A 27,087-nucleotide genomic window follows, 5' to 3' on the forward strand; every position below is an offset into this window, starting at 1 on the left:
GGTAACATGAAATCATAGCTAAAAATCAGTGTTAAAAACCAAGTGAGGCCAAAGAACTACAGGTCATTTAAGAGAATCCAGTGAAGTCAATGATACTAACTGCACGAGCAAGGATTGCTTGTGTGAGTTAAGACAGCAGAAACAGGTTTGCAAATTGCATGGATTTTCAAAATTTTGAAATCAGATATTGTCCTGGTTTCTGTTTTATTTCATAAAAGTGAATGAAAAGCAGCCTCGACATAAGTTTTTTCACTAAAGGAGGTTCAGGCCTTGCAGTACACATCATATTTTAACTTCGCTCCCAGATTAGTTCCTTCTAACCACACTTTGAATTTGGCATCCATTTCCTGGTTCTGAGCTTCAGTGAAAAGATCTTTCCAGTCTCCAACAACACCTGGAATATAAAGAAAAGTAAAATATTACCCTTGACTGTAAGGACCAAGGAGTATGATTTAAAACAAAAAACTATCATCTTGTCTCTCTTATTATCATATTTCAGGATAATCCCTTTTTTTTTTCCCCCCTACAAGAAAAGAATCTCTGACCCAAGAATACACTCTTACGTTTGCCTTATATTTGGTGTCCTCAATAGAATGTGAACATAAAGTGAACATAGGAAGCTACTGGTCTGCCTTCACAGCTTTGGCATGTGCCTTGTACAGCTACAGAAGACTATAAAGGATGACCAGCAGTTGTGAAACCAACCCAGAAAGTTCAAAGATGTGGCTTTTAACTGCAAGAGTTTTGTGCGCTGCAACCAGACACTGCCCTAAGCTGTAGTCTACCTTTAATCTAGATTTCGGAGAGCCCACAGTCTGAGGTTGTCTGAGTCTACAGCTCTAGCTTGATCCATGGCTAAAAGACATAGCTCAGTCTGTGGTGTGTCTGGATTCCACGTGTTGACTGAGGTTCTTAGGCAATCACAAGGGTTATTTAGAAAACCCAGGAAGAAAAGTCTGTGGAGGCACTCTGTAGACCGAGTGCCAGGCTATCCCCAGTTCTCACAGAAGCCAAAATAAAACTCTTCTTTGTTTTAATTGGTGCTTACTGCATACCACGACTGAAGGCTGTGCTACTTGTAGGGCACTTCTGCTAATGACATTACACAGGGCTTTACCGAATGGTACCTGCCTTTGTGATGAACTCAAGTGACAGCATCCTGAATCACAATCAGTGTTTCTTAAACAACTTCCAACCTTGAAAATTATACAGAAAGATTAACCATCTACTGATCCAAATTCCTGTCTGCCCAAGATGCAGTGCTACCATTCACCACCCTGACAAAATACAAACAAATTTACCTTTGCGGAAAAGAATTGAGCCAACAGCACCATGAGTCTCCTGCGCCTTATCCTTCACTGCCTGGAAAGTGGCCCTGTCTGCAATGGACTGGTTCTGCTCTGCCGTTGAGGAGAATCCAAAGAATTCAGCTATCTGCTTTACACTGGCAGTCAGGTTCTGAAAGCAATACAGTGAACAGGAGACATGCAACATGCTTCCTCTGAAAAAGGAGTTACCCACTTGGGATGTGCATTGCCATCATCTATTAACAATATGTATTTTCCTTCACAGTATGTTTTCTGCATTACATTGGAGCTCAGCTTTTGTATAGCCAGACTCAACTTGTCGCTAAAATCAACTTGATTTTGCTCTTTCAGAAACCTGTGCCTTTTGCCATTAATTTCAGCAGATTTCAAGGAATGAGCTCAGATGTGTTTTGCCTGTCAGCACACAGCATCTGCTTTACCTCTTTCAGGTCTTCATATATTATGATCACAGTATTCTCATCCTCAGTGTGTTTGTTCCAGGTGACCACGTGATCAAAATAGGATCCCCAGCCAACTGTAAAGAAGAGAAAAAAGCATCAGTGTGACCTTCTTTTCTTACTGGGTACTTATTTCTCTCTGACTGAAGAATTGCCTTCTGTTGCCTATTGGTTACATCAATGCAAACAAACAGAACAGCCTGTCCTTTCCATGGTACCGTACTGTACAACAAAACGACAGAGGCTTCCTCTGGACTTTTGTAGGTAAATGGTTTCCACACAGATATGAATTTCACTATGTGCTTCCCCTCTGTTACAATATTGTCATTTAAACATCTCCCAAAAGCCAGAGCCAGACATCAGTCTCAGTCTAAAATCTGAGTTGCTAATGAAGTGTTTGGCCTCATGTGCAGAAACAGTAAAGACAACTAATTGTCATTTCATTATCACTTCAGGTCTGTAGCATTTCCTCCATCACTACGCGGCAGAATTTTGACCCAATGCTACTGTCAAGCTGCTATGCAAGTCCTTCACCTTTGCCTGGAAGAGTGAAATACCCAGAAGCAAAGCATCTTTTGGACATTCTCCCCATTCTGGCATTCAGCTGCCTCCTTTATCATGACGCATGGCCATCAGTAAACTAATTATGACACAGCTGTTTTCCCACTGGCCCCATTTAGTTGTTTTTAAATACTTTTTTCTGTTGCTTCTTCAGCTACATTCAGTAACTATAACAATACCTTTCCCATTCATGAACTCTGAGAAGAACTCATCCCAGGAGCTGTAACTGGGGACGCTTGGCACATTGTTGTGGAAATGGAAAAATGAAACAGCTGTATCTTTAGGGTTTCAAAACAGCACTAGTATCTGGAGTGGGATAAAGAGGTCAACAATTTTAGACCACTTATTTCCCCTGGCAACCAAAATAAGAGTATAACCAAACATTCTGCAACCAGTAACATACTGGGGGCTATAAAATACTTTGCTAGTCAAGGCACGGAGAACAAATTCATAATGTGATCGTAATAAAGACCTTGTTACCACTTCTAAGACTTGCTTATGTCATAAAGCAATTGTAGAAAGAAGCAACTGGAAAAACTGTAATATTCTCACTGAATACTATCCCACAACTACCTAAGACCTGGGAAATTCTAATGAACCATTTGCCAAACCCCTGCTAGGAAAAGCTCTGTTCCATTCTCCTTCAGGAAACAGCAGCTGTTACAATCATCTTCCATTTTTCAAAGCATGGCAATAATGTTCTTGATATCCTAAGAGACTGTAATCCTCAGAGAAGTGTAAACACTTCTGAAAACACATTATACACATTACATTTTTTTGTTATACGCATTATATTTTTTCCTGTCTCACACATGAAACATGGAAAAAATACCCATCCCTTAACCAATTATTTCCTTCATCTGTCGTTTATCTCCTAAGTGCTACGTATCCGCCATTGTTCACTGACCAAGTACCAGGAATATTAAAGTTTTAACAGTGTGACTCTTTGCAAAGAGACAGCCAATGTCCCAGAGATACTGCTGCCACATTCATTCCCACCACAGTCACACACAGAAAAGAGTAGCATAAAAAATGAAAGCGTGACACTCCAGCCATTTCTGAGCACTGCAACAGCCTCTAGATCTGTTCTTGTTTATGTCAACTACAGCACCCCTAAGGCTGCTGTAAATTGTATGGGGTGCTAAGCCGGCCCAGGCATCATGAGACTCCCACTGTCTCCAGGTTGCTTTCCCCCAGTACCACCCACTTGGGTGCAAGAAAAGGATGTGGCCGCAAAATTACTCTTGCATGCTGGTACTGTCAGAGCGATGAGGCTTGTTCTTGGAAAAAGAAAAATGCCCACCTTGGCTTTGTTCTTGAAAACAGACTTGGGGAGGCAATCATAGTTCAGATGTGTTGCCAAAATCCTTGGAGATGGAATCTGCTTCATCCTCTTTAGAAATAAACAGAACCATAAGTGAGCATAGGTTTATTATATGGGTGCAGCAATGATCTGTGAGAGTCGCCTGTGTGAAACAGCCCCTAATCAAAAGGCATTCATCATCCAAGACTATCTTTTTTCCCCTCTCAGGAGAAATATCTTTACTTGCTACATGACTTCATTTTAATAACTTGTGTGCAGGAGAGAGAGAACAACAGACTTGAAATGGTTCAATAGTTTCTTTTCACTAACCTGGTATTTATCTGGATCTCCACATTCAATAAATGGTAGTTCTGTGCTTACAGGTTTACCCTGGATAGTTGTAAATATCAAATCACTTAAAATCTGGATAAGCCAGTTCACACCTGCACCAAGAAATCCAGAGAACAAAATAAAACATACCAGAGGTTTATATAAGATCTCAGAGCCTTCTCATTACATGGCTTAATTCAGCATAATAGACAGTCATCAAATGACAAATAACACTAAAGCTCCCAAATGATTATAAACAATGTTCTCCATTAATGAGATTCTGAACAGCTTCTTAACTGTGACCTTCTTGGCTCACTTATAACTGGTATGTGGAAAGCACTGGAGGCAGAACTGACTCAACGAGGCACTTAACATCTTTTTAATATATTCATAAAACAGTCAGTGATGGACAGTGATGGGAGCTTTCCTGTCTTTTGCAGAGAAACACCTGGGAAGGGTCTGGATAGGAAAAGGAAGGAATGAGCAAGGAGCTTCACTCATTCTGCTGAATGCATCTGCCTCTCTCTACTGCCCTGGGTCAAGGATGAAATGGAGTCATCTATTCGATGTCACTGCCAGTGCTTGTGCTCAGCTGTGCCTCTTGCTGTCTCCATAAAGTGCATGCCAGAACAAGTGCTAGAAGAGCTGTTACCCACTGGACACCTGCATCTCCCCCCATCCCTCACCCTTTGGAAGGGATCTTGCAGCAACGCCTCCCCCATATCACATCCCGTTCCAGCGTGAGCCTGTGGCCAGCTCCTGGAGCTGCGCCGTGGTGCCTGCTTCCCCAAGGCTTCCAGGAATCACATTTGCTCCACTGATGCTCTGCCGATTGCCAGCAGGACAAAGCGAGGGAACAGCATGTTCACCTTGGCCTGCAGCACCCTCCCCACGTCCTTACGGGGAGGCGCTTGGAAGGCTTCCCACCGGGCCCACGGAGATGGAGCTGCGGAGCTGCTGCCGCCTCCTGCATGCTGCAAGTCCCCTGTGAACACAGCTGCCAGAGGCACTAACAGGGAACATACAATGCAAACAGCTTTAACCTCATGCTTTCAGCGGACAGTTATTCCCAGAAAGGAATAACTTCCACCCTATGTTATATGAAGTGCCTCAGGATGCTTGGATGGAAGCAGCTGATACATGTCATTTATACAGTAATGTGTATGCAATGTGTGGACATCATACAATGTCTTATAATACATCTATTACATTTATATACCACCCAATACCATATTTATATATGACACTGTATGATGGGTATCTTTTATATCACTCTGCAGTGATATAAAGTCAAGCCCAACTTGACCGCATCCACTACCATGCTAGTGCAATGAAATCCTTCCCTGGACCCACATTTTCTCTGACAACCCTAAGCTTCTGCTGCTTGGGTCTCAAAGAAGAAACATATGCTTGGATAGGATTTCCTAGATTAGCAAAACTCACCCCTTCCTTGTAAGCAACCATGTCACAATTGACATTTAATAAAACTGATCAAAATCAACTAGTTGGTTGTATGAGTTTTTTTCACTGCTCCTGTTGCACCTTTCCTCCTTTCTGCAAACCTCTGACTAAAAGATTTAGACTTTCAGTATGTCTTAGCCAATACCATTTTGCAGTAACAAAACAAAAAACAGTGCTGATACTGAATAATGCCAAGAAATAGCTTATAATTTTGCAAGTAAAGATGCTGTGCCATGTCACTTTCTACACCTTGAAGAGTCTAATGCATAATTTTACTGCTTTTGTACACTACACTACATTACATTACTAACATGTTTTTCAGAATACAGTTTATCATACTGGCAGAGTTGTCTTGTCCCACTGATATATAAAAAACTATGTACTTTATTTGCACTTCTTCAGCCAAAAGTATCTTCGAACACTAAAACTTCTTTTCCTTTCAGAAACATAAACCATGTTAAAAAGCACTGCAACAGACTGCTTAATTAAGATAAAGCAGGACAAAAACCTGCTGTCTCTGGTTGTAGTAGAAATGCCCAATATCCTCACACAACATACAACCACAATCAGATGGTTTTCCTTCTTAGTGTGTCAGCTAATTAGTTACAGTATTGTAGATTACAGCAAGCAATTTATAATGTATTCACCACATTTCGGGTAGGACACCAGCACCGTATCATCTCTTCTGGCTTCCAGGTTCTCCAGGGCTTGGAACGTTTCTGCACTGCACACTGTGACAGGATACAGGGTCCCCTGATAGGAGAACAGCAGATCCTTCCAGGTAAGCCCTTCAGACTTTGCCAACGCTTTATTTATCTCATCAACAAAGGCTTTTTTATCCTCAGCCATGCTTACTACCTTTGGGGCGTGAAACTGTTAGTCTAATGCAGTAAGTGCCTTTAAATAGACAATTTTAAGTGGTGAATTAGAAATCCTTGGCATTACTTCTGCCCTCCCCCAAATTGGACACATTTCTTTCTCTCCTCCCTTCCCACCTTTCTGGAAATGAAAGCTGCACTGATCCTGTCCACTTATAATCTACAGAGCAGAAATTACTTTAGTAAGAAATCCCACTGAGAGCAAGTAATACTTGCAAGCACAGCCACTGGGGAAAACAGAATTGGAAAATGAATCACCCTGTAAGAATAAGCAGTAAAATATTGTATCTAATCTTTCATAACATTAATAAGAAAAAAAGCATCTCACAAAGAAAGTCCCCAATAAGAAAAACCCCAAGAGGTTTTATTTTGGCAATAAAGTTAGCCCCATACTATGAGTTAAGAAAAATAGTGAATAATAGAAAACAATGAAATCAAAACCATAAAACAGAAAGAACAATACTGAGAGGGAAAGAATGCTGCCATTTTAGGTTATAAATACTCCCTGTGGGAGCTAGTCTGTACTAACGCCCTTTTTCATGTTAAAAAGACAATTAAATACTGAGATCTTGCATGGCACAGGTTTTCTCAGCATCCTCACGATAGAACAAGGATCCCTTTTTAACGGCCATGAGCCTATGTATCTTGCTGTTTTCCCCTAGCAGGAAACGCCAACAGACCGGTGCTGGCTCCCAGGAGGAGCAGAGGAGCTCTTCCACCAGTTGAAGCAGCAGGAGAGCAGCACTGAAGCGCAGGCCTGCTCCCTCACCTAACAGGGGGCACCTGCTCAAGAGCCTCAACATGGGGCAGCAAGGCCTGGCCCGGCCTCTTAGCTGCGGTGGGCACATATGCTGCTAGCTCACAGCTGAAACAGCGAGGCGAGAACAGCGGGTCCCCCTGGGCAGCAGGGAAAGTTGGTGGCCGGTCACAAGCGGTGTTCCCCAGGGCTCAGTTTTGGGGCTGGTCTTGTTCAATATCTTTATCGATGATCTGGATGAGGGGATCGAGTGCACCCTCAGTAAGTTTGCAGACGACACCAAGTTGGGCGGGAGTGTTGATCTGCTCGAGGGTAGGAAGGCTCTGCAGAAGGGACCTGGACAGGCTGGATCGACGGGCCAAGGCCAACTGTATGAGGTTCAACAAGGCCAAGTGCCGGGTCCTGCACTTGGGTCACAAGAACCCCATGCAGCGCTACAGGCTTGGGGAAGAGTGGCTGGAAAGCTGTCTGTCGGAAAAGGACCTGGGGGTGTTGGTCGACAGCCAGCTGAACATGAGCCGGCAGTGTGCCCAGGCGGCCAAGAAGGCCAATGGCATCAGTATGCTTGTATCAGAACTAGTGTGGCCAGCAGGAGTAGGGAAGTGATCGTGCCCCTGTACTCGGCACTGGTGAGGCCGCACCTCGAATACTGTGTTCAGTTTTGGGCCCCTCACTACAAGAAGGACGTTGAGGTGCTGGAGCGTGTCCAGAGAAGGGCAACGAGGCTGGTGAGGGGTCTGGAGAACAAGTCTTATGAGGAGCGGCTGAGGGACCTGGGGTTGTTTACCCTGGAGAAAAGGAGGCTGAGGGGAGACCTCATCGCTCTCTACAACTACCTGAAAGGAGGTTGTAGCGAGGTGGGTGTCAGTCTCTTCTCCCAAGTAACAAGCAATAGGACGAGAGGAAATGGCCTCAAGTTGCACCAGGGGAGGTTTAGATTGGACATGAGGAAAAATTTCTTTACTGAAAAAGTGGTTAAACATTGGAACAGGCTGCCCAGGGAAGTGGTGGAGTCACCATCCCTGGAGGTATTTAAAAGACGTGTAGATGAGGCGCTTAGGGACATGGTTTAGTGGGCATGGTGGTGTTGGGTTGATGGTTGGACTCGATGATCTTAGAGGTCTTTTCTAACCTCAATGATTCTATGATTCTATGAAAGGCGGTGGCGAGCCGCACCTGCTGCCAGCAGCCAGAGGGGGCCGCCGAGGGCGAGCGGCAGCGGCCAAGGACTGCCACCTGCACCCAACGCCATCACTGCGCTAAGCAACGGCCCCGCCTGGACCTGCCCAAGCAGCAGCGGAGCGGGGGGGATCCACGGGTTGTCGAGACGCGCCTTCGCCTCCGTCTGCCTGCGACCGGCCCGCAGGTTGGCGTCTCGGCAGGAGCCCCAACCGCCGAGGGCGGCGCTGCGCCGGCCATTACGGGTCCGGGACGACGCGAGAGGAAGGAATGCGCCTGCGCGGAAAAAGTGCGCAAACCGCAGGCGGCGCGGGCGCACTGCGCATGTGCAGCCGTTACCGGCGGTAAGGGAAGGGCGCCCTGCCCCGGCGGCGGCGGTGATGGCGCGGCGCGTCGTGACGGGGCTGCTGCTGCTGGAGGCGGCGGGGCTGCTCGGTGCCCTCCTGCTCTACCGCGCCATGGACCGCAGCCAAGGTGCGGTGGGGCGGCCGGGGGTCGCGCACGCACCCCGCCGGGGGAGGGGGCGGCTGCCGGTGCCGCCGTGACAGGGGGAGCTCCTCCGCGCGGGGGCCGCCTGAGGTGCCCGGAGCGCCTCCCACCGCCACGGCGCGTTCGCTGCGGGCGCGGAGTTTTTAAGAAAACCTGCCGCGTCGCGCTCAGTAGTTTGGCTTGTGTTAGTGTAGGCAGGCAGTAGTTACTCGTTACGCGGATCCTCAAGGACAAGCGGCTATTTTAGTTGTATAAAACCAAAACCGTGGGGAAACTTTTGAAAGGCAGCACGAGACCACCAGGAACAAAGCTGAATCCTGTGCCTTTTAACAGTGACAGCATCGGCTCAAATAGGGACTTAAAAACGAGATGCAAATGAGGCAAGAATTGATCAATCCTGTTTCAGGCATCTGGTGTTCAGCCCTTGAAGCGATCCCCTGGCTCGTGTCTAGGTCTCACTGGCTCTGTGATTTGACATTTCCCAGGTAGACAACAGACCCGGCTGGCATGAGGCAGCCAGCGTCATCTTCCAGATGATTTAGCTTCAGTCCCTCAGGTCTCTCAGACTTATGACTCAGTGCCTAGGTAACACAAACGTAAGCCAAGCACCAACTTAGTTACTGCAAGGAGATTTGCTCTGCACAGCAGTGGCCTTATTTTGCATTCAAGGCTCTGCAGGGTGCAGCGCTAGTTTGACAGACCTGCACCCCTGCAGGAAAGGGCAGTCAGTCCTGCTACCCGCAGGGTCAGCGCAAGCCAAAAGGCAGCTCCTGCTGTGGCTGGGAGGGTGCAAGCCCACCCATTTCAGCAGTAGTGTGGTCTTACACCAAGTGCAAGCTGAACTTCACCTACGCTACATCAGTTTGCGTTTGTTATCCCAGATTCAGATGCCAGCAGGCTGTTACACTTAAGCTATCTTCCTTTGCATTTTTATTAAAAAATACATAACCAAAATGTGGAGAGTAGATGTATCGGCCTATCTTGGTGCTGGGCATTCATGGTTTCTCATTTCTCCTCCTTTTCAGTTCTAGGTCCTAGTTCTTATATGCCTTTGCAGAAGATTTTCTGAAGCTGTAGTTCTTGTAGTTCTGTAAGGTGCAGTGAGCTCATCTAACAGCTCAGTGTGCTCAGAATGAGGCTTTTACCGCTTTCTTTCTGCTAGTAGTAGCATTGATAAGATCCTTCTATGAGCTGCTGTAAATCATTGAAATAGCATAAAGCTATCATGACGATTTTCCACTGGGTTGCCAGAGCAGCCCACAGAAGGATTCGGTGAACACCTAAAGCTGCGTAAGGAAACAAAGTAGTTTTCCCAATTTTCATTTGCCTGTCAGTCTGTGAAAGGCATTCAGCTTCCTGTGAATCTGTACCTTGTATTTGGTTATCACAACTGCGAGGAAGCCCAGAAAACACTGTGATGACAGGGCTGCACATATGAGGAACCTGAATACAGTCTGTGACACAATTAAAAAAAAAAAAGTAAATTCAGATCACATTATTTAATGGTGGCTGTAACTAAGGAGCTCAGACAAATTTAGGTAAAACTAGTTAGAAAAACGGTGCATTTAATTATTCAACTTAAAATATGTTGGGTAAAGTAACTGTGATTTATCTTTCTTGTCAGATTTCAGATATACAATGCAGAAGAGGTTTCCTTCAATTCTGGAAGGTAGGTTTGTAGTTGCTGGCTTCAGAAGGATGGCTGAAGCTTCTGTTGCATCTTATGTATAAAACCGATTTTATTGTTGCTTAAAACTTACCCCAGGAGACACTGCAGAAGTGTTTATTGTTATGCATAGGTGTGGCTGGAATGTCAAACTGTCGAGTCCTCAGAACCGGAGGACTATACATCCAACAAAACTAGCCACAAAGGGGCTCACCCTCAGACATGCCTAACTTACAGCTGACACGGATTTTCTTATTTTTCAGTGTATTACAAATCCAATGAGTGGTCTGGAATTCACGGCATAAGGGAGAATGACCAAATGACATGGTTAAGCAGCAAGAACTGAAGTAAGAAAGATGTGTGATTAATTAAAAAATTATTTTAGAATAATTATTGTAAAAATGTCCACATTAAAACGTCCAGTTCATCTTTTTGATTTCTTGCCTTTGTACTTGTTTTTCAGCCCTCTGTGCCTGAACTGTTTCTTCTTTTTGATGATGCTTTTCACATCCCTATTGTGAAGCCACTTGTCACGTTCTATTTCCCACTGGATCTGTTTGACATCTGTAAGAGGAAAGGTGAGAAATAAGGAGCCGACGGATACCTCTGACCATGATGTGGAATACAGATGAATCACATAAAAGTTAAAACTCGGCTACTGTATTTATAAATGTTAATAAAGAGCAAGCTGCCAATTTTTTTTGACACCAGAGAAAGTTTTGGTTTTTTCATTTTACAAAAGAGACCCTACCATCTCAGAATCTCAGAGTTTAAGACTGCTCTTGCCATCGCTTTGTATTTTACTAATGCTAGACACACTTGTGTTAGGAGTACACAGTGTTTGAGTGCTGCTGTTAACATTTTTCAGGTGACACCAGCAAGACTTCTAAAAGCTCTACAAAGGACTGACTGTTCAATCAGTAGATACACATTTAATTCATTAGAATTATTTCTGTGAAACTACTTTTGCTTCACCGATACTGCAAGGAAGTACTCTGGTAGGTAGATAAAGACAGCCATGCCTTATGCCTTCCCTTCACGAGAATCCACGACACTCTTTATCAGAGCAAAATTCACACAAATGCTTGACGAACAGCCTACTGCCCGTCCTCATTTACAGTGGGAAAGGGCCACACGATAGCTGCTTCTCCTTTTCTGAAGCCTTATTCACTCCAGTAGTCACAGTTAATATTAGCGCTGGGCATCTCTCGTAACTGAAGCAAACTAAGTCATGTCTTACTGATGCTGAGCTACTGTCCCTACTGTGTGCACTTCAGTGAAAGAAGGTACATCTTTTTAAGTACGGAATCTGAAGAGAAAGAAGTAAAACAGCGCTACAACTGTCTGCTATTTGCAGCGTGTACTTACTTGCATTATCTCTGTTGGCCATGGCATTCATTCCGATATTGTCAAACTTAGACCCAGCATTTTCATCGAGCAGATAGCCAAACTTTAAAGAGAGAAATTTTAGGATTTTATTACAAAGAAACAGGTAAAATGCTTGATCACTTTATGCTAAGCACTGATCAAACTCACCTCTTCTGCGGATGCCAGTATACTGGCATCTTTGAGTTTCCTCTTCTTTCCTTGGTTGGATCCTTCAAACAAAAAGTATTATTCTTATGAGACAGAATTTCAAGTTCACAAAGACACTAAAACAAAGTGTTACCATGTTTTTAATTTTTTTTTAATTTATTTAATGAGACCATCTAAAATAGCTGTGTTAGAAACTTTTATTCTCCACCTCCCCTAAAAAAAGGAAAAAAAAGTTTCCAGCCAAGAACTAAATAGCACAAATCTGTGCATCAGGTGTTAGTAATAGATGCACAAACCGACAGTACAACTCCATCCTTCCTTCGATTCCCAGTCCTTCAACAGCAGATTGTCACTCTGAATTAGGCCACACTGGTTGGAGGACAACCTCCTTTTCATTTATGGTTTATTCAAATCCAAACCCAGATCCAAAAGTGTAGATAGTCTACTGTACTAAAACCCTCTGAGTCCAAAGCTTTCCAGACTCTGTATTTGTATTAAGCCTTCTCAAATGGAAATCATGGCAGTGTTTCCTTACCTTCAAGTGATCCCACAAAAGTCGTATCTTTCTTTCTCTTGCCCTTTTTACTGACAGACTTCAATTGATTGTCATTGTTTGGGTCTGACAGAAAAAAAAAAAAGATACATCAGTCCTTCATTCTCACACCATGTATGTGTATTCAAAGCACAGCAAAGACTAAAATTACTTTTTAGGCCTATTTGTCATAATGGTCCGAGTCTTTACTTTAAAAAAAGTTTAAAACACAGCGCACACAACCAAATCTGGGATTTCTTCAACCCAGACAATTAATAATTGGTCAGTGGTGTGCCATTCTTTATGCTTTTTTCCCACAGCACCAAAAAGGAACGAAATATGATACTAAGATACATAAAATACTAAGGCTAGAAGCAGGTGTTATATAAACCTTGAATGTCTGCTTGGTAAGTTTGGTGAAATAATAATCTCATGAAAGATTAATGTGTTAACAGCTGTATGAATAGTTTACCTCCCCTACCCTCAATCATCTTCCTGTGACCTTAAGTTATTAGTTGAAATACTCCATTAATCTGTGCTTTTCCAGCCACATAAAATATGTATTGTGTAAACTGTGATTTTCAGTTGAAAAGATAATAAAACCATGCAAGTGCAATGATCAGTTACTAATACAGTAGTAATAAAAATTTGGGTGCACAGCTGTACTAGAAGAGTAAGCTGTTACTTATGAGACAGCAATTTAAATAAAAGTTACCTCATCTAAAAAAATCAACATTAACTAGGTCTAAAGAAATAAAAAAAATTACCAAGTACCAGATTTTTTTCCTTTTATTTTTCTCTTTGAGATCTTCTAATATTTCTGCCTACTGTAGCCAGTTATTTGTGTATAAAGCTACTTTTGTTACTGCCAATGTTTTCGGAATGGAAGAAACATGTCTTGTTTGTGAGTTTTTATACCCAGATGCCTAATTCCCACTCTCACCTAGGAGACTGTGCCAGGACATGTTTCTCTTAAGACTTCACTGTCCAGAGGAGGACTTACTGTCACTTCTTCACTTAAAAGCCAAACCTCCCACCTAGGTAACTAAATCTGAATTTATATATGTAATTACATATTAGATAAACTATTTTTAAAGCTTTTTCTTCTAGTTTTTTGATAATAAACGGTACTTTACCTAGGCTGTTATCATCATCAGACACATCCATAAATACACCTCCCTCTTCATCCATATCGTCTCCGAAGTCTTCCTCCATACTTCCTAAGGAGACTTCCTCATCATCCAGATCACTGAATTCATCTTCATCATCAGAATTCTCCCAGTCAGCTCTGGATTCCTCACTTCTTTGGCCTTTCTTACCATCTTTGGTTTTCTTTTTTATATTACTAAAAAAATACGTAACAAGCTTAGCACTTCATCTGGCAAAATACTGTTTGCATCCAGATAACATCTATCTACCTGCAAACACTGTTAGAAAAGTTCAACATCATTGCAAACTACTGTAAATGTAGGCTGAAGACCTAAGAAACATGTATTATGCGCTCAGGTATGTTTTCATCATCAGCATATGGAACTGTATTATAAAAGTCAACCATTTTAAGAAGTTCTGGAGAGAATCCTATTCTGAAATTAACAGAAATGTCAGCTTCAGTATTTTATCTCCTACGTGCCTTTGCTCCTTTTAAGAGTCTTTTCTGTAAAACACACAAACTGCTGGTATCCCTAGCAACTCTACTAAACGAAGAAATAAGACTTTTTTTTTTTTTCTCTTAAGAAAGGAAACATGGTTCTTCATGTACTGGATGGTTACTTGTTTTTTGTCTCCTCTTTGCTATTTTTTACTCACACCAGTCTGGATCACAAAAATGTTCAAGTTTCACTAGAAGTTTAAGCTTTAATTCTCCTTTCACCTCAAGAAAAAAAGTTTCTGTGCTGATTCAAAAGCTGTATTGCAGATACTTTAAGTTAAAAAGAGGCTACTTAATCATTCACAGTTGGACTCAATGATCTTAAAGGTCTTTTCCAACCTAAATGATTCTATGATTAATGAAACTGCTGACTTTCTGAGAATTGAGCTCTGTGATTCTGGACTCCACAAAGTTTATTTACTGCGTTAGGTCCAGTTACAACCAGTCCTTACAGCAGCAGTACCATTATGCCTCATCCTGCTTACTTGTCTTGGTAATTCTCAAACAGAAACCTGAGACAATTAAAAACAAGTAAGATTCTTACCTTGCTTACTGGGTCACTGCACTGTATAAATAAAATACTGCAGGTCTCGCGTGTCAAGCCAGCAGACTGTAAGCACCACAGGATCATGATGCTCCATTATGGGACACGCAGAAAAGCAGCATTACCTAGTGTTCAGCTGCTATTGCCTTTTTTGCAAGGTGATATTCCGAGTCTTTTTGCAAAAGGTCTATGCAATTTTGCAGAGTAAAACTCTATATGGGTATTAAAGCAAGAGATGAAAGAACCAATTTAAAGTCTTACCCAGCAAAATCAAGGTCATCCTGGCCAACATCAATGGCATTATCAGCAGCTTCAAATGTATCTAGGGGGGGGGAAAATGTTTTTTACTACAAAACAAAGTCAAAGAAAGAAATATGAGGTCATTGCAAAATATATTATTTTTAGGTATCATTTTCCTGAACAGTTTATATGATCTGCATCAGTAACAAAGGGCCCTGATACCAAAGGGTTCGTACCCCTATAGAAAAACACTCCACAAAACAGTTACTTAAAGCTAACTGGACTTTTTCTGAAAAAATATTTTTCTTTGAAAAATAATGGAAGTTTTCTTTTATCCAGGATGTAATTTCAGGCCAGAACTAGGTGATGTGGGAAGCAGACAGACACAAATGGAAACACAATTGTCCAATGATTCAAACTTAGTTGGCAGGTGGGATATCACAAGTCTCAAACACTTGCTCCAAGTCAGATAGAACAAAGACTCAATTAAGATACCCCAGGCAAGTGTCCTGCCAGCTAATCTGTATGTTAATTTTCACATTAGAAGTATTCACTATAATTTTTGACAGAAAAGCAAGCAGACTAGAGGACGAAAGCTCCCATCATCGGATTCGCTTAGGAACAAATTGCTATACAAAATAGCAGGTAAGAACAAAATCTGAAAAATTACAACTGTTCTGTTTCAAAGAGTAAATGCTAACATTAGAGGGTCCTTAATTTAAGCTTCTGAATTTATGAAGCAAATTCTCAGAGACATTCAACTTATTAGAGATACTAACAATAAAACGACAAACACAACTAGTAACAGATTCTTGTCGTAACTAACACCACAGTAATTGTGTCACTAAGGAAGAATCCTGCTATGGCAGTTCATAATTCTGTAAAAAGGATAAATTAATAATTTGCCAAAGCAGGAAATATTGGGATAGTTACTGCAAGAAAAAACACAACCTTACCCAATGCTCTTTCAAATTCATCATCATCTACATCTTCCACACTTTCTTCATCATCCTGACGCTTTTGCTTCTCTCTCCTCTTATCAAACTTTGAATAAAATCTGAAATAATACATTGGTCTCAGACACAAAATTACAGGTGATGATCTTTATGACGTTTTTAAAAAAAAACAACCTGCAGATTGTTTCACGTATATGTTGCCAGTTGAAAATTGTAAGTAATGGTTTCAAACACATCTCAAATCAGAGATTGGTATTTTCTTTGTTTTTCAAAGGGTAAGCCACTACTGTAAGATTTAAACCAAAGAAATTTCACAGCCAAAGGTGCCAGAAATTATTTTGAACATAGTGAATTTATAAAAGGGCACAAGAAAGATGTGAAAATCTGCCTTATACTGATAAGGAAGAAAGGATCAAGTTCAACTTGAATCTAATTGGGGAAAAAAAAAATATATATATAAAAGAGATTCACCCATTAAGTTCTGTTAAATTTTCCCCCGTAGCCCTCTTCTTTTGTGTGCTTAGTTTTACCTTGTGTCACCCACTTTAAACCACTTTCTCTTCTTCATTTAATATTAAAGAACCACCAAACACAGAAGGCAATTTTGATCATATACAAGAGCAAAAGAGTACAGCACTACGTATGGAAGACTTTAAACATGTAAGCTCAGTTTCAGTCATCTTCAATGTAACAACACTGTTAACTTTTCAGACGGGGCATGTTTTTAAGCTGCTTTTCTTTAATCTCAAAATTAATACCACTATTTTAATTATTTATTAATATCATATTCCTCAATATTATAATATCAACTAATTAAAATTAGTAAGTTCCATTAACCTGATACTTCAAAAATTTTTAAAAGCCCTTACAGCAATGAATATATTAAACAAAAAAACCCCCGAAGTTAATTAAACAAAAGAAATGAAGTTAATTCAAACACTGATTTCCTAAGGAGACGCTCACAGGTAAGCAGTATTTTGATCTAATAAGAACAAATCTTTGCCAAATGTGTATCACTTCAATTCCAGTGTTACAGCTGCATTTTTATACCATAATCTGAAAGGAAAGCCAACTAAACGGAAAGAACTATGAATAATAAAAATATAAATACACAGAAAACTAGCTCCTCTGACTTTTTTTGCATTGTTCCATTCTAATAATCTTTGAAGCTAATAACATAAACAAGGTATATTCCAGATTTTTTTAAATATACTTCTAACGCATAAGAATTACAACCCACAAGACATTCATCATTGTCCATTGTTTACAGCTTCTCTATTACAATGTCAGCTTACTTAGTATTAGACTACAAGCACTGATTGCTTTTGTTCATAAGTGATATTCTTTCCTAAGCACTTTTGACAAATGTTGAAATTACGTTCTAAGGAAAGTACTGTCATCACAAGTCACTCATATTAATCAAATTTTGCAAACACTTGGAATACCAGAGAATGAAACTTATGAAACATAATGGGGTTTGATGGCATTGCATTAAAAAACAACACAAGTATTTCACTACCTGTGAAAAAACACTTCATCCACTGGGATTTTGCTTTCATCTTTGGCACGGAATTCCTTACTGTTGACTGCAAAAACAAAAAAAGAACTGATTTTACCTCAAGTTGAAATGATTGTTATTCTTTTAAAAGATTAAATGGCCTGCACAGACAGAAGTATGCAGATACCCAGTGTCATCCGTTAAATAAAGTGGAGCTTATCTCAAAACCTCTTCAAATTAACAGTTCTCAGTGATATATACTAATACTTAGATGTGAGCAGACCCTATGGAAAATTTCCAGAGGCATAGCCCTAACCAGGTTCTAATTTATATATCAGCAAGGGCAGTTTTGCAATCACCTACAGCAGGAATGCAGTTTAAAAAAAGAAAAAAAAAAGTAGGAAATAAGATAAAACTCGCTGTCATGTGCTAGAACACCAGAACTGCTTCTACCCAGCACTCCTGGCAGTAGAAATGCTTGTCAGCAGCTGTAAGGCAGGACCATACACCAGCTGAGCACATTGAAGAAGGGATCAAGCCTCACCGTGCCTCCGTTCCTGAGGAACCGAGGCAAAATATGACACTGCAACAGCAGATCAACTAGGGTATTGATCAGGTTCCCTGTGGAGAAGCTTTTTAACCTCATACATTCCCCTTCCCTCCTCCGCCTCAGAAGTAAATCAAAGGAGAAAGAGCTCCTGATTATCTCAGCGGGCACAGATTATAATACTTTGTAAGTGACAAGGGTCCAAGTTTGTGAAACCAGATCGGCATACTCACAGAAGGACTCTTCAAATGAACAGAAGGTACCAGAGGATTTGCAATTTCAGTTCTCTAAGCCTCAGCAGAGACCAGCTACATGCAACAAGTGCAGATTTGTGTATCCATATTAACACACCCATATTTTTGTATGAGGTGTTTCATTTGTAGAACACTTAAATTCCTCAAATCCAGTTCTAAATGCTCAGTCTGCTCCTTCAACTCAGAATAAACTAAAAAATGCGATAAACTGTACCTTCAAATGCATTCTAGGTAAAAATTCCTACTTTAAGCTTTAATAGCCATAAAACCATGCATCAGTAAAGGTACATCAGGTAATCTGTATATCTAAAACCTCTGTGCAACACAACAGACCCAAAGTTAAAGCAAACCACATCCCTGGGAATGTTACAGAGATTCTGCCACAGAAGATGGTACCTCTTCTGTCCTCAAGCAGCATGTTTTACTGATGGTTTACCCTGATTTTTTAACTGCTGGTTCTTACCACCAAATCCTGCCCTTAATCATTTGAAACAGTGGGACTAGACAAAAGGCAGCCTCTTTCTGGAGGCAGGAAGACTCTTAGCAAAATAACAGTGCCAAAGATACCTTACACTAATCCTAACAATAGCTGCAGCTGTGGCATTGTATGGATTAATCCATACCATTTAATGAAAGAGCTTAATGTGTATTAAATCATTATATAAATCCATTTTCTGAGATTTTAAGTCAGTTTTCAATCATAATAAGCAGAATAAAAGTGGTTGTATGATAACTTGGAAACAAATAAAAACATTAACTACACAATACTACTACATTACCTACTGCTAGATCAGCATACATTTTAAAGATTTTTATATCAATTTAGGTATTTTTAAGAACTTTAAAAAACATTATTTGTAAAACTAGGATGCCAGACATAAGAATGGCATGTTTGTGAGCAGAAAAAGTTAGTATTTTATAAATTCATGCCCCTCTGAGGTTAGTACCCTAACAGATTGCTCTTCTAACTAGAAATACCATTAGCTGGAATAACTTCTAAGGCTTTTTTTAGCCTTTTTTCCCCTCTAAGGGGTCACGTTGCCAGCTACAAGCAAATTTGTAATGTTCTAAACTTTTTATACAAGATTGCAAATCTACTCTACGCAGGGGGTGTATTTCCTTTTAGGGGGATGCAGGAAGAAGATAACTTAGCATGAGAAGGTATGGGAAGCATATGCAGGTCATCGCAAAAATAGCACAGAAAACAAGGCATGCAGTTTTCCGTAGCTCTGTCCTTTGCTGTTATACATTTCTTAATGGGATGGCTAAACAGAAGGTATGATCTTCATCATGCATTGCCTAAGAAAAAGGAATTACTACAACAGAAAGTAATTGACAACTAAGAGGGGAAAAACAGAGAGAAAAGAAAGGTTTTAAAAAAAATGTGGTGCGTAGCCAAGTGCTACAGCAGAAGACAAAGTGTTTTCCTACTCAAGAGGCTAACAGTTGAGGTAACTGACTTTCTCTATGTCATTTGTTTTTAAAATGATTCAGTGGATCCAAAGTTTCAGCTATGGAGATTCCATGCACCCTTACAAGAAGATCAGACCTGATCCTGAACATCAGGCACCACCACTGCACACCTGATGGACAGGACTTTCTTTTATTGCTAACAGAAATAGTATAGACAGCACAGATGACACATGTCTACAGCAACCAGCCAAGAATTTTTTAGCCATAACAATCTTAACTGAAAAGGGGCTGGCTTACCTGCAAGATTCTGCATATCTTTCATAAACTGCTTCTTCTTCGGCTGCATTACCACACTGCTGGTGTTCTCTGTAGCAGGACATAAATCAGAAACAAATTACTTTATTACTATTGATACAAAACTGTGAGAAGTGGCTGATACACCAGAGCGTTTCCATAAGGACCTCAAGAGGCTGGAGAAATGGGCTGACAGGAGCCTCGTGCAGTTCAACAAGGGGAAGTGCAAAGTCCTGCACCTGGGGAAGAACAAGCCCATGCACCAGTATATGTTGGGGGCTGCCCAGCTGGAAAGCAGCTTGGCAGAAAAGACCCTGGGTGTCCTGGTGGACACCTAGTTGACTGTGAGCCAGCAATATGCCCTTGCGGCAAAAAAGGCTGACAGTATCCTTGGCTGCATTAGGTGGAGTGTTGCCAGCAGGTGGAGGGAGGTGATCCTTCCCCTCTACTCAGCACTTGTGAGACCACACCTGGAGTGCTGTGTCCAGGTCTGGGCTCCCCGGTACAAGGCAGACATGGGCATACTGGAGAGAGTCCAGCGAAGGGCCACTAAGATGATGAAAGGACTGGAGTGTCTCTCCTGTGAGGAAAGGTTGAGAGCGCTATGATTGTTCAGATTGGAGAAGAGGAGGCTCAGGGGGATCTCATCAATGTATACAAATACCTGAAGGGAGTGTGTAAAGAAGACAGAGCCAGGCACTTTTCAGTGGTGCCCATGACAGGGCAAGAGGTGACGGGCACAAACTGAAACACAGGAGGCTCCGTCTGAACATCAGGAAACACTTTTTCACTATGAGGGTGACTGTGCGCTGGCACAGGTTGCCCAGAGAGGCAAAGCAGTGTCCATTCTTGGAGACATTCAAAAGCCATCTGAACAGCCTGGGCAGCTGGCTCTAGGTGGCCCTGCTTGAGCAGATGACCTCCAGAGGTCCCTTCCAACCTCAACCATTCTGTAGTCTTTACATTCCCCTATCACTTTGCTTATTCCTGCTAAGTTAGCAATTTCTGCACTGCGGATGTGAGAGGCAGCAGTATGTGATTGTCAGCTGGTTCTGAGTTGCAGACATCTCTCTTGCAGCCCTGAAGACTGATCCCACTCCTTTGTTGCACCACATGTACCCCAAATACTTAACAAGCACAAAGGGTTACTTGGCAATCTGAGAGAAAAAGACTTTAGTCACCATCGATAATCAAGATCATATGCTAACACGTACAGAGAAGTTCGTACCTTTGCCTTTATGGAGTTTGGGATTTCTGTACACAAAGCGATCCAAGAATCTCATTAATGTGAAATCCTGCAAAGGGTCACCGGAGTACTGAATGTGATTTCCCTGAAAGAAGAAAAAAGCCAAAAATCATTAAGGTCTTCATTTTAGAAAGACAGCAGCTAAACACAGAGGACTCAAACAGTCCAAGAACCTTAAACCACACTTTGAAAAGACAAAGACTTGGGGATACTTCATCACAGAAGCCTGACCAGTTAATACACTCCTGTACAGGTTCTTGTTCTTGGAATTTCAGTATTTTCTTAACTAAAAAACACCTCCTTCACTTTGTTTCAGTGATGAACTGCCTTGCAATGTACTGTGCTAACAGCAGTTAACACTCAGCACTATTTGGATACCATATATTCAAATGAAAATAAGTATTTTAAATATATATTTGTGTAGGTTCGAGTATTTTTGGCAGGATACCACAACAGCATTAAAAAAGAATTTGTTCCAACAGCAGGGTTCCTCACATAAAAACCCCACGTTAAATAAAAAGATAGACCAAAACTCTAAAAAAGCTTTAAGAATCATGTAATACCCACATTTCTACCAAGTTAATTACTTCTGTGAGCAGTCTCCTTTACATGAAACACTTTCATTCCATGAAAAGCTTTGCATGCGAGTATGTTACAGTGCTGCAGAGCTGCTAGTTACCTGCAGAGTGCAAGGAGGCTTTATAATGTATTTTTTCAAATGGCAAAAGACAGCTAACATAAAAATGAAACTTCAAAGCTACAGACTAGTAAAAGCACTTACTTCTAGAATTGTTTTTGCGAATAGGGCCACAGATGGATGAAAATGTTCAGAAAGCTGAAAAACATGAATCAGTTATTTCTACTTTAAAAATAAACGCAATTATTACTCATGTTGACATCTCAGAGTCTTGACAACACCACTATATCATAAGACCACTCTGTAACTTGCCAAATAACGCGCAGATGCATGTAGTAGTGCAAGGCTGATGTGCTCTGCCCTTGAACAACTGAAGAACCTCAAGCTCTAATCTTTTGTTTGCGTTAACTAAATACATTCTCACGTACAATTTTATTTAACTCAACACTAAAAAGCTTTAGTGATACAAAGCTAAGATCCAAAAGTCGAAAAATATTATTATTGTCCAAATCTCCACTTAAAAATTCCTATTCCCTACTCCGGAATATCAGCATTGTATGTAACATATACAAGCTTAAAGCTGAACAATGTGTCAGCTTTAACCTTTCTGTTATGTTACCCAGGTAGCTACTCCAAGAATAACCACGTTAATAATCTTCTCTCAATACAAGGGCCACACTAAGAAATACAGTAATCAGCAACGTACCCTTAATCAGCCTTACCTTCTTCAGTTCCCAAAGGCTTGTACTTTCAGCATGACAGTATAAAGGACTTCGGTGCATAGGATCATACGAAGCTCCACTCTTCCTGCCTGAGGGGCGGAGGAGATGAAAACAACTTAAATTTCCTCAGGCAACTTCATGAGTATTATTTTCATTTCACCATGACAGCAATGCTGCCCATCATTCTTAGCTGGACAGGCCACAGATCCATTCAGTAGCAAGTAAGGGTTATATTCAGCTGCCCTTCCCCAGCGTATGATCAGGTGCACAGGTGAGCTCCTACGTGCTTCCAAGGAAGGTCCTGAAAACCCCTGCTCTGTTCCAAAAGGTCCTGAGGAAAGAGCGAAACTAGAAGCAGGTTCAAAGCTAGATGAATTCTTCTAGCAAGCTTCACAAGCGAATGAGCAGTTACACATCCTAACCTTGGCTACACTGCTCTGAAGGTGTTTGAACGTGGAAGCAAAAAATCCCATGCCTGTTTATTGCTTAGGCGCAAATGCAACAAACTGCATAAAATGAAATACACTAGCAGATTCCTACAGTCTCTTCATCGCTGCTGAGCTAACATAAAGAAAAATGATTCTGACTGATTGCTTTGAATCTAACTTCAATTTGAAAGCCTAAAATAATGTTTTAATCACTTAATTTTACAACAAGTCTTGATCAACACGTCACTGTTACGGAATGTTAGAAGTTAAATAAATTATATTTTCTTGCTAATTTACCTCCCATATTCAGATGATGCACCCACGAGGCTGTTGAATTTGAATAATTTTTTTTAGCAGAATTTTCCATTGTGCTCCTCTCTTCAGTTTCTACTTCTTTGTCTGCATCCACAATTTTTTCCTCATCTTCTTCAGCCTCTTCTTGATCCTTAAAGCACTCTTCATCATCCGACTCCTAAACAAAAAATGTTAGCGAACGGCTTTTCCTTTCCAGTTTTATTCAGATTTATTAGAAAATGCACATACAGTTCTTAAGAAGCTACTTACAAAAATATAAAGAAATGATGTCCAAAGTTTAAGCAATACAGATTTTTGGCCTTGATACTTAAAGGACTTCAAATTGAACTTTACAGCTTACATCCCACAAGTGTAATGGTCCCTCCCCGCCTGAAGAAAGAAAAAAAAATCCAGTCCTGCCTAGCTATACTTCAGAGACTTCAGAAGAAACAAACAGGCCACGTTTTGACAAAGCTTTTGGGTGAAGAATGTTCACCTGCTTACTTATACAGCATTCAGCAAAATAATCCTCTCTCCATGAATGAAGTCCCTAGGGCCCGCTAGAATGCTTAAACCACCTTAATCTATGCAGATTTTTAATATAGTTATAACTGTTCAAGTGCTTTCTCCCATAACATAACATATTAGCAAACCCTCAGGTTACTAATAAACAGGTTAGGGAAAGGTGCTTATGAAAATAGCTTTTATTGAAAAAACAATGAGATAAAGAAATCATCTTATACCACATGATCCTGTAACTGGACCCTTAACTCCGGTTTTACTTTCAGAAGCTCAGACAGAAGGTACAGGGTTCCACAAATGAAGGGTGGCATCTGCCCACAAGTGACTTGAAGTAACCTCTTCACAAAGGCCTTCACGCGCCGTAACACTACATCTGCCTTCAGAGATTTATAGACAAGATTAAGAAACATGGATGGCTTTGAGCAGGTTGCTAAAGCAGGATCTAGAAGCTTCCTGTAGAAAACACAGGAGAAAATATTGCTGATTGTCATAATGCACATAGGAGAGTAATTGCTATTAACAACAATCATCTACATTTTTCAGAGTGCCATCTAAAATACCAGTGACAGCTTGTTCCCCAATACTCAAAACCATTATGATCAACCCTGCACTGTCAACAGCTGTGTAATATTTCTAGATACATGAGACACTGAAGATTAAAAAAAGCCTGTATCAGTAAACAAAAAAAACTGTAAGAAAATATAAAGAAACTGAGTTCAACTGAAAACAGTTTCAAAATTTGAGATATTCAAAGTGAGAAACTAATCCGATTTATTAAGACGTTCAAAAAATAGAAAGAAAATGGTTAGCAATCAGCATGCTTCACAATCAGACCAGACATATGCGTTGGCAAGTTCATTTTCTACTCCACTTTTTTTCCAGGCTGCAAGGCACAGGAAGGCCCCTAAATACATTGCATGTTCTGGGGGAACTTGAGTTGCCTTTTTAAAAAAATCAGCAACTTCCCTTTGGTCTACTAAACAGAAGCCTATAAGGATCCTACAAAGAGTCTAAACAATCAGCTGTGACAAAAAAGAGATACTTCTATAATACAAGGCTTTCCAAGTACACAAATTAAATCATCTAAAGAATTTGTTAACATAATATTCTCCCACACCCCCATGAAGAAAGGAAACAAGATTTTAGGCTATTGCATGACTAAACCACGGTACCCGTAAAAGGGATTTCAGAAGACGTAGTTATCTAATAATTTCAAGTAATATCTGGAATTAAAACATGACACTGGAAAACAGTGCAAATGATGAAATGTACACGTTGTGTTCTCAGAACCATTTGTTTTATCCCCACGTTAAGCCAATGAAATCACATGCTTTTTCTTCTAGCTCATACAAAACATCAGAAACTTTTAGCCAATGAGATGCAAAACTTGCAAGATCTTAAAAGCACAATAAGTGTTTCTACAACTTTAAATTAATGGTGACTACCTCACAAAATGAAATTTATATAAAAAATTCAAACCCGTCACTTACTTGTAGAGTGCTGCGTAGTACCTATCAGATACAGTCTGCTGAGAGTCCATCACTTGAAACAGTAACATCAGGGCCTGGACACTGGTTCCGAAGTTCACAAGATGCAGAACTTTAAACAACGTGTCCATTTGTTCTTTCACTTTCTCATCACCAGTCTCAGCATAAGGGTAAGCTCTGTTTACCCCGCAAAGAAGAGCGCTGAGCATTTTGGATTCAACGTCTTTTTTCTTAATGCAGTTCCGAAAAAAGCAAAAGTACAAAGTTATCAGTTTGCTAGCCAACGCGCTTTCTTCATGACTGAGGACGATCTGATTTAGAAAGCAAATGGCATAATATTGAGTTTTCACATTAATGTTTGACCGGTACAAAAGCCTCTCCACCTCACTGCACACTACTCCCTTCATATTTGGATGCTTGTGAAGCAACGTCTCTAAAAGATAAGAGGCTTTGGTGGCAATTTTGTTCTGAGGGTCTCCCAGTTTATTTACCAGCTGAACAAGCAGAACTTTCTCCTGCTCCGGCTTGTTACAGAGAAGCTCGTGGGCAACTGCCAGCGCTCGGGATTTCGTTGCCGTCAGAGAATCATGACTCAGTGTTTCTAACGCTTGCACAAACTCTGCCACCTGCAGTTTCAGGTGATGCTCAAAGTACCACAGTATCAACCGTCTGTCTCTTGAATCCCTGTTGCCACTCGACATCTTCTCTATGTTGTTACACGGTCGCTGCAAGAAAGACCATAATTTTCGATTGTCCGGTAAGAGATCTGAAATGAGAAGCTCCTTGAATGTATCCAAAGCCATAAGGCTCTGATGCCTGCTGCCCTTTTTCTTTATGAGGTTTACCAAGTTCTCAACAAACTGGAGACTGTGGACAGCGCTGTCCTGAATGAGAAGAGTCATCGCTGCCATCCTGTCAGCCAAGGTACCCGACGACACAACAGTTTTCATCCATGCCGAAGAGGCCCCCTTCTGATAATCTGTCTTATTCTTATACAGATCTATCTCATGATGGTACAGCTTTTGGGCCAAGGCCTTATACTTGGACAGAAGCGTCTGGTTTTGTGGCTCTGAAGAGAATTCGTTGGTGTATTCTAGATCATACCATTTGCCCCCTGGTTTGATCAGTATCACTTGCCTAGCATGAAATTCAAAGTCTTCTTCCAGCCTATCTTTCTTTGCTGAAAGGTGCTGGTCCTGATCACCACCAGCTTGCTTTTTCTTGCTGTCTTTCACACCGCTTGCCTTTTCCTTGACTTTTTTTTCTTTTTTCCCTTCTAACGAAGGAGGATTAGTTTCTTTCTTGCTTTTCTCTTTCTTTGGGGGCTTCTCTTTCTCCTCGCTGCCGCCGCCGCCGTCCTCCTCCCCCTCCTCCACCACCAGGCAACTTTCCGCATACTTGCCGAGCCCCAGGGAGCGGACGAACGCCTCCAGCTCCCCTTCCTTCAGGTCGTCGATCGCGTCCTTCTTGCCGCCGTCCACCATCTCCTCCGCCTCGTCCACGGCGCACAGCATCAGGTAGTCTTGCTGCGGGCGGCAGCGCACGGCCGTTACAGGCGGACCCGGCGCCAGACCGCGCGCTCCCAACGGCTCCCCCCGCCACCTCCCCCCACACCCCGCGCCCCACAGGGGCCCGTCCCGGGGGGGGCCCGGCCGCCACGTGCTCCCGCTCCCTCCGCCCCCCCCCCCTTACCTTGGTGCCGCCGAGGCGCATCACCTCGTCCAGCGTGAAGCCTTCGGCATCATCTTCTTCTTCTTCATCATCGTCGTCCTCCTCCACCTCGCCGCCGTCGCCGCCCGCCTCCTTCGGGTCCCTCACGCCGGAGTCCCACAGCGCCGCCATTGCCGCCCGCCGGAAGCTCCGCAAGCACGCGCGGCGCGCGCTTCCGGCCCCGCGGGAC

At 41.7% G+C, this 27,087-nt stretch overlaps 3 protein-coding genes across 3 annotated transcripts; 1 reads left to right on the forward strand and 2 right to left on the reverse strand.

Annotated features, from left to right (window-relative positions):
• Positions 1-263: 263 nt before the first annotated feature.
• SULT6B1 (sulfotransferase family 6B member 1) lies at positions 264-6,275 on the reverse strand. The gene is given in 7 exon segments (XM_076363713.1): positions 264-394; positions 1,302-1,458; positions 1,748-1,842; positions 2,506-2,632; positions 3,630-3,719; positions 3,960-4,072; positions 6,068-6,275. Coding segments are annotated over 7 exon segments (915 nt in total). The 5' UTR covers positions 6,270-6,275.
• A 29-nt stretch (positions 6,276-6,304) lies between these two features.
• Positions 6,305-11,094, forward strand: CEBPZOS (CEBPZ opposite strand). Its single transcript, XM_076363706.1, has 5 exons — positions 6,305-6,309; positions 8,215-8,708; positions 10,348-10,392; positions 10,653-10,736; positions 10,853-11,094. Exons 1-4 carry the CDS (start codon positions 6,305-6,307, stop codon positions 10,733-10,735), a joined length of 627 nt encoding a protein of 208 aa, XP_076219821.1. The 3' UTR covers position 10,736; positions 10,853-11,094.
• On the reverse strand, positions 10,491-27,029 carry CEBPZ (CCAAT enhancer binding protein zeta). Its single transcript, XM_076363722.1, has 16 exons — positions 26,880-27,029; positions 25,191-26,713; positions 23,922-24,153; positions 23,182-23,356; positions 22,457-22,545; positions 21,879-21,932; positions 21,080-21,182; positions 19,855-19,923; positions 17,365-17,431; positions 15,846-15,946; positions 14,911-14,971; positions 13,594-13,802; positions 12,461-12,544; positions 11,926-11,987; positions 11,758-11,839; positions 10,491-10,953 (listed from the first exon to the last, which is right to left on the reverse strand). Exons 1-16 carry the CDS (start codon positions 27,027-27,029, stop codon positions 10,814-10,816), a joined length of 3,201 nt encoding a protein of 1,066 aa, XP_076219837.1. The 3' UTR covers positions 10,491-10,813.
• Positions 27,030-27,087: the final 58 nt, after the last annotated feature.

Source organism: Aptenodytes patagonicus, unplaced genomic scaffold (assembly GCF_965638725.1).
Source record: "Aptenodytes patagonicus unplaced genomic scaffold, bAptPat1.pri.cur scaffold_81, whole genome shotgun sequence".
In the NCBI taxonomy this organism is placed as follows: domain Eukaryota; kingdom Metazoa; phylum Chordata; class Aves; order Sphenisciformes; family Spheniscidae; genus Aptenodytes; species Aptenodytes patagonicus.

Bases quoted from the DNA above. Each gene is read 5' to 3' on its own strand.
- CEBPZOS (XM_076363706.1), top strand. The intron at 8,709-10,347 runs GTGCGGTGGGGC...CTTTCTTGTCAG, and splicing joins CGCCATGGACCGCAGCCAAG to ATTTCAGATATACAATGCAG. The intron at 10,393-10,652 runs GTAGGTTTGTAG...CTTATTTTTCAG, and splicing joins GTTTCCTTCAATTCTGGAAG to TGTATTACAAATCCAATGAG.
- CEBPZ (XM_076363722.1), bottom strand. From the start codon at position 27,029: ATGGCGGCGCTGTGGGACTCCGGCGTGAGGGACCCGAAGGAGGCGGGC. The intron at 22,546-23,181 runs GTAAATTAGCAA...TCCGCCCCTCAG, and splicing joins GCATCATCTGAATATGGGAG to GCAGGAAGAGTGGAGCTTCG. The intron at 11,840-11,925 runs GTGAGTTTGATC...CTCTCTTTAAAG, and splicing joins TACTGGCATCCGCAGAAGAG to TTTGGCTATCTGCTCGATGA.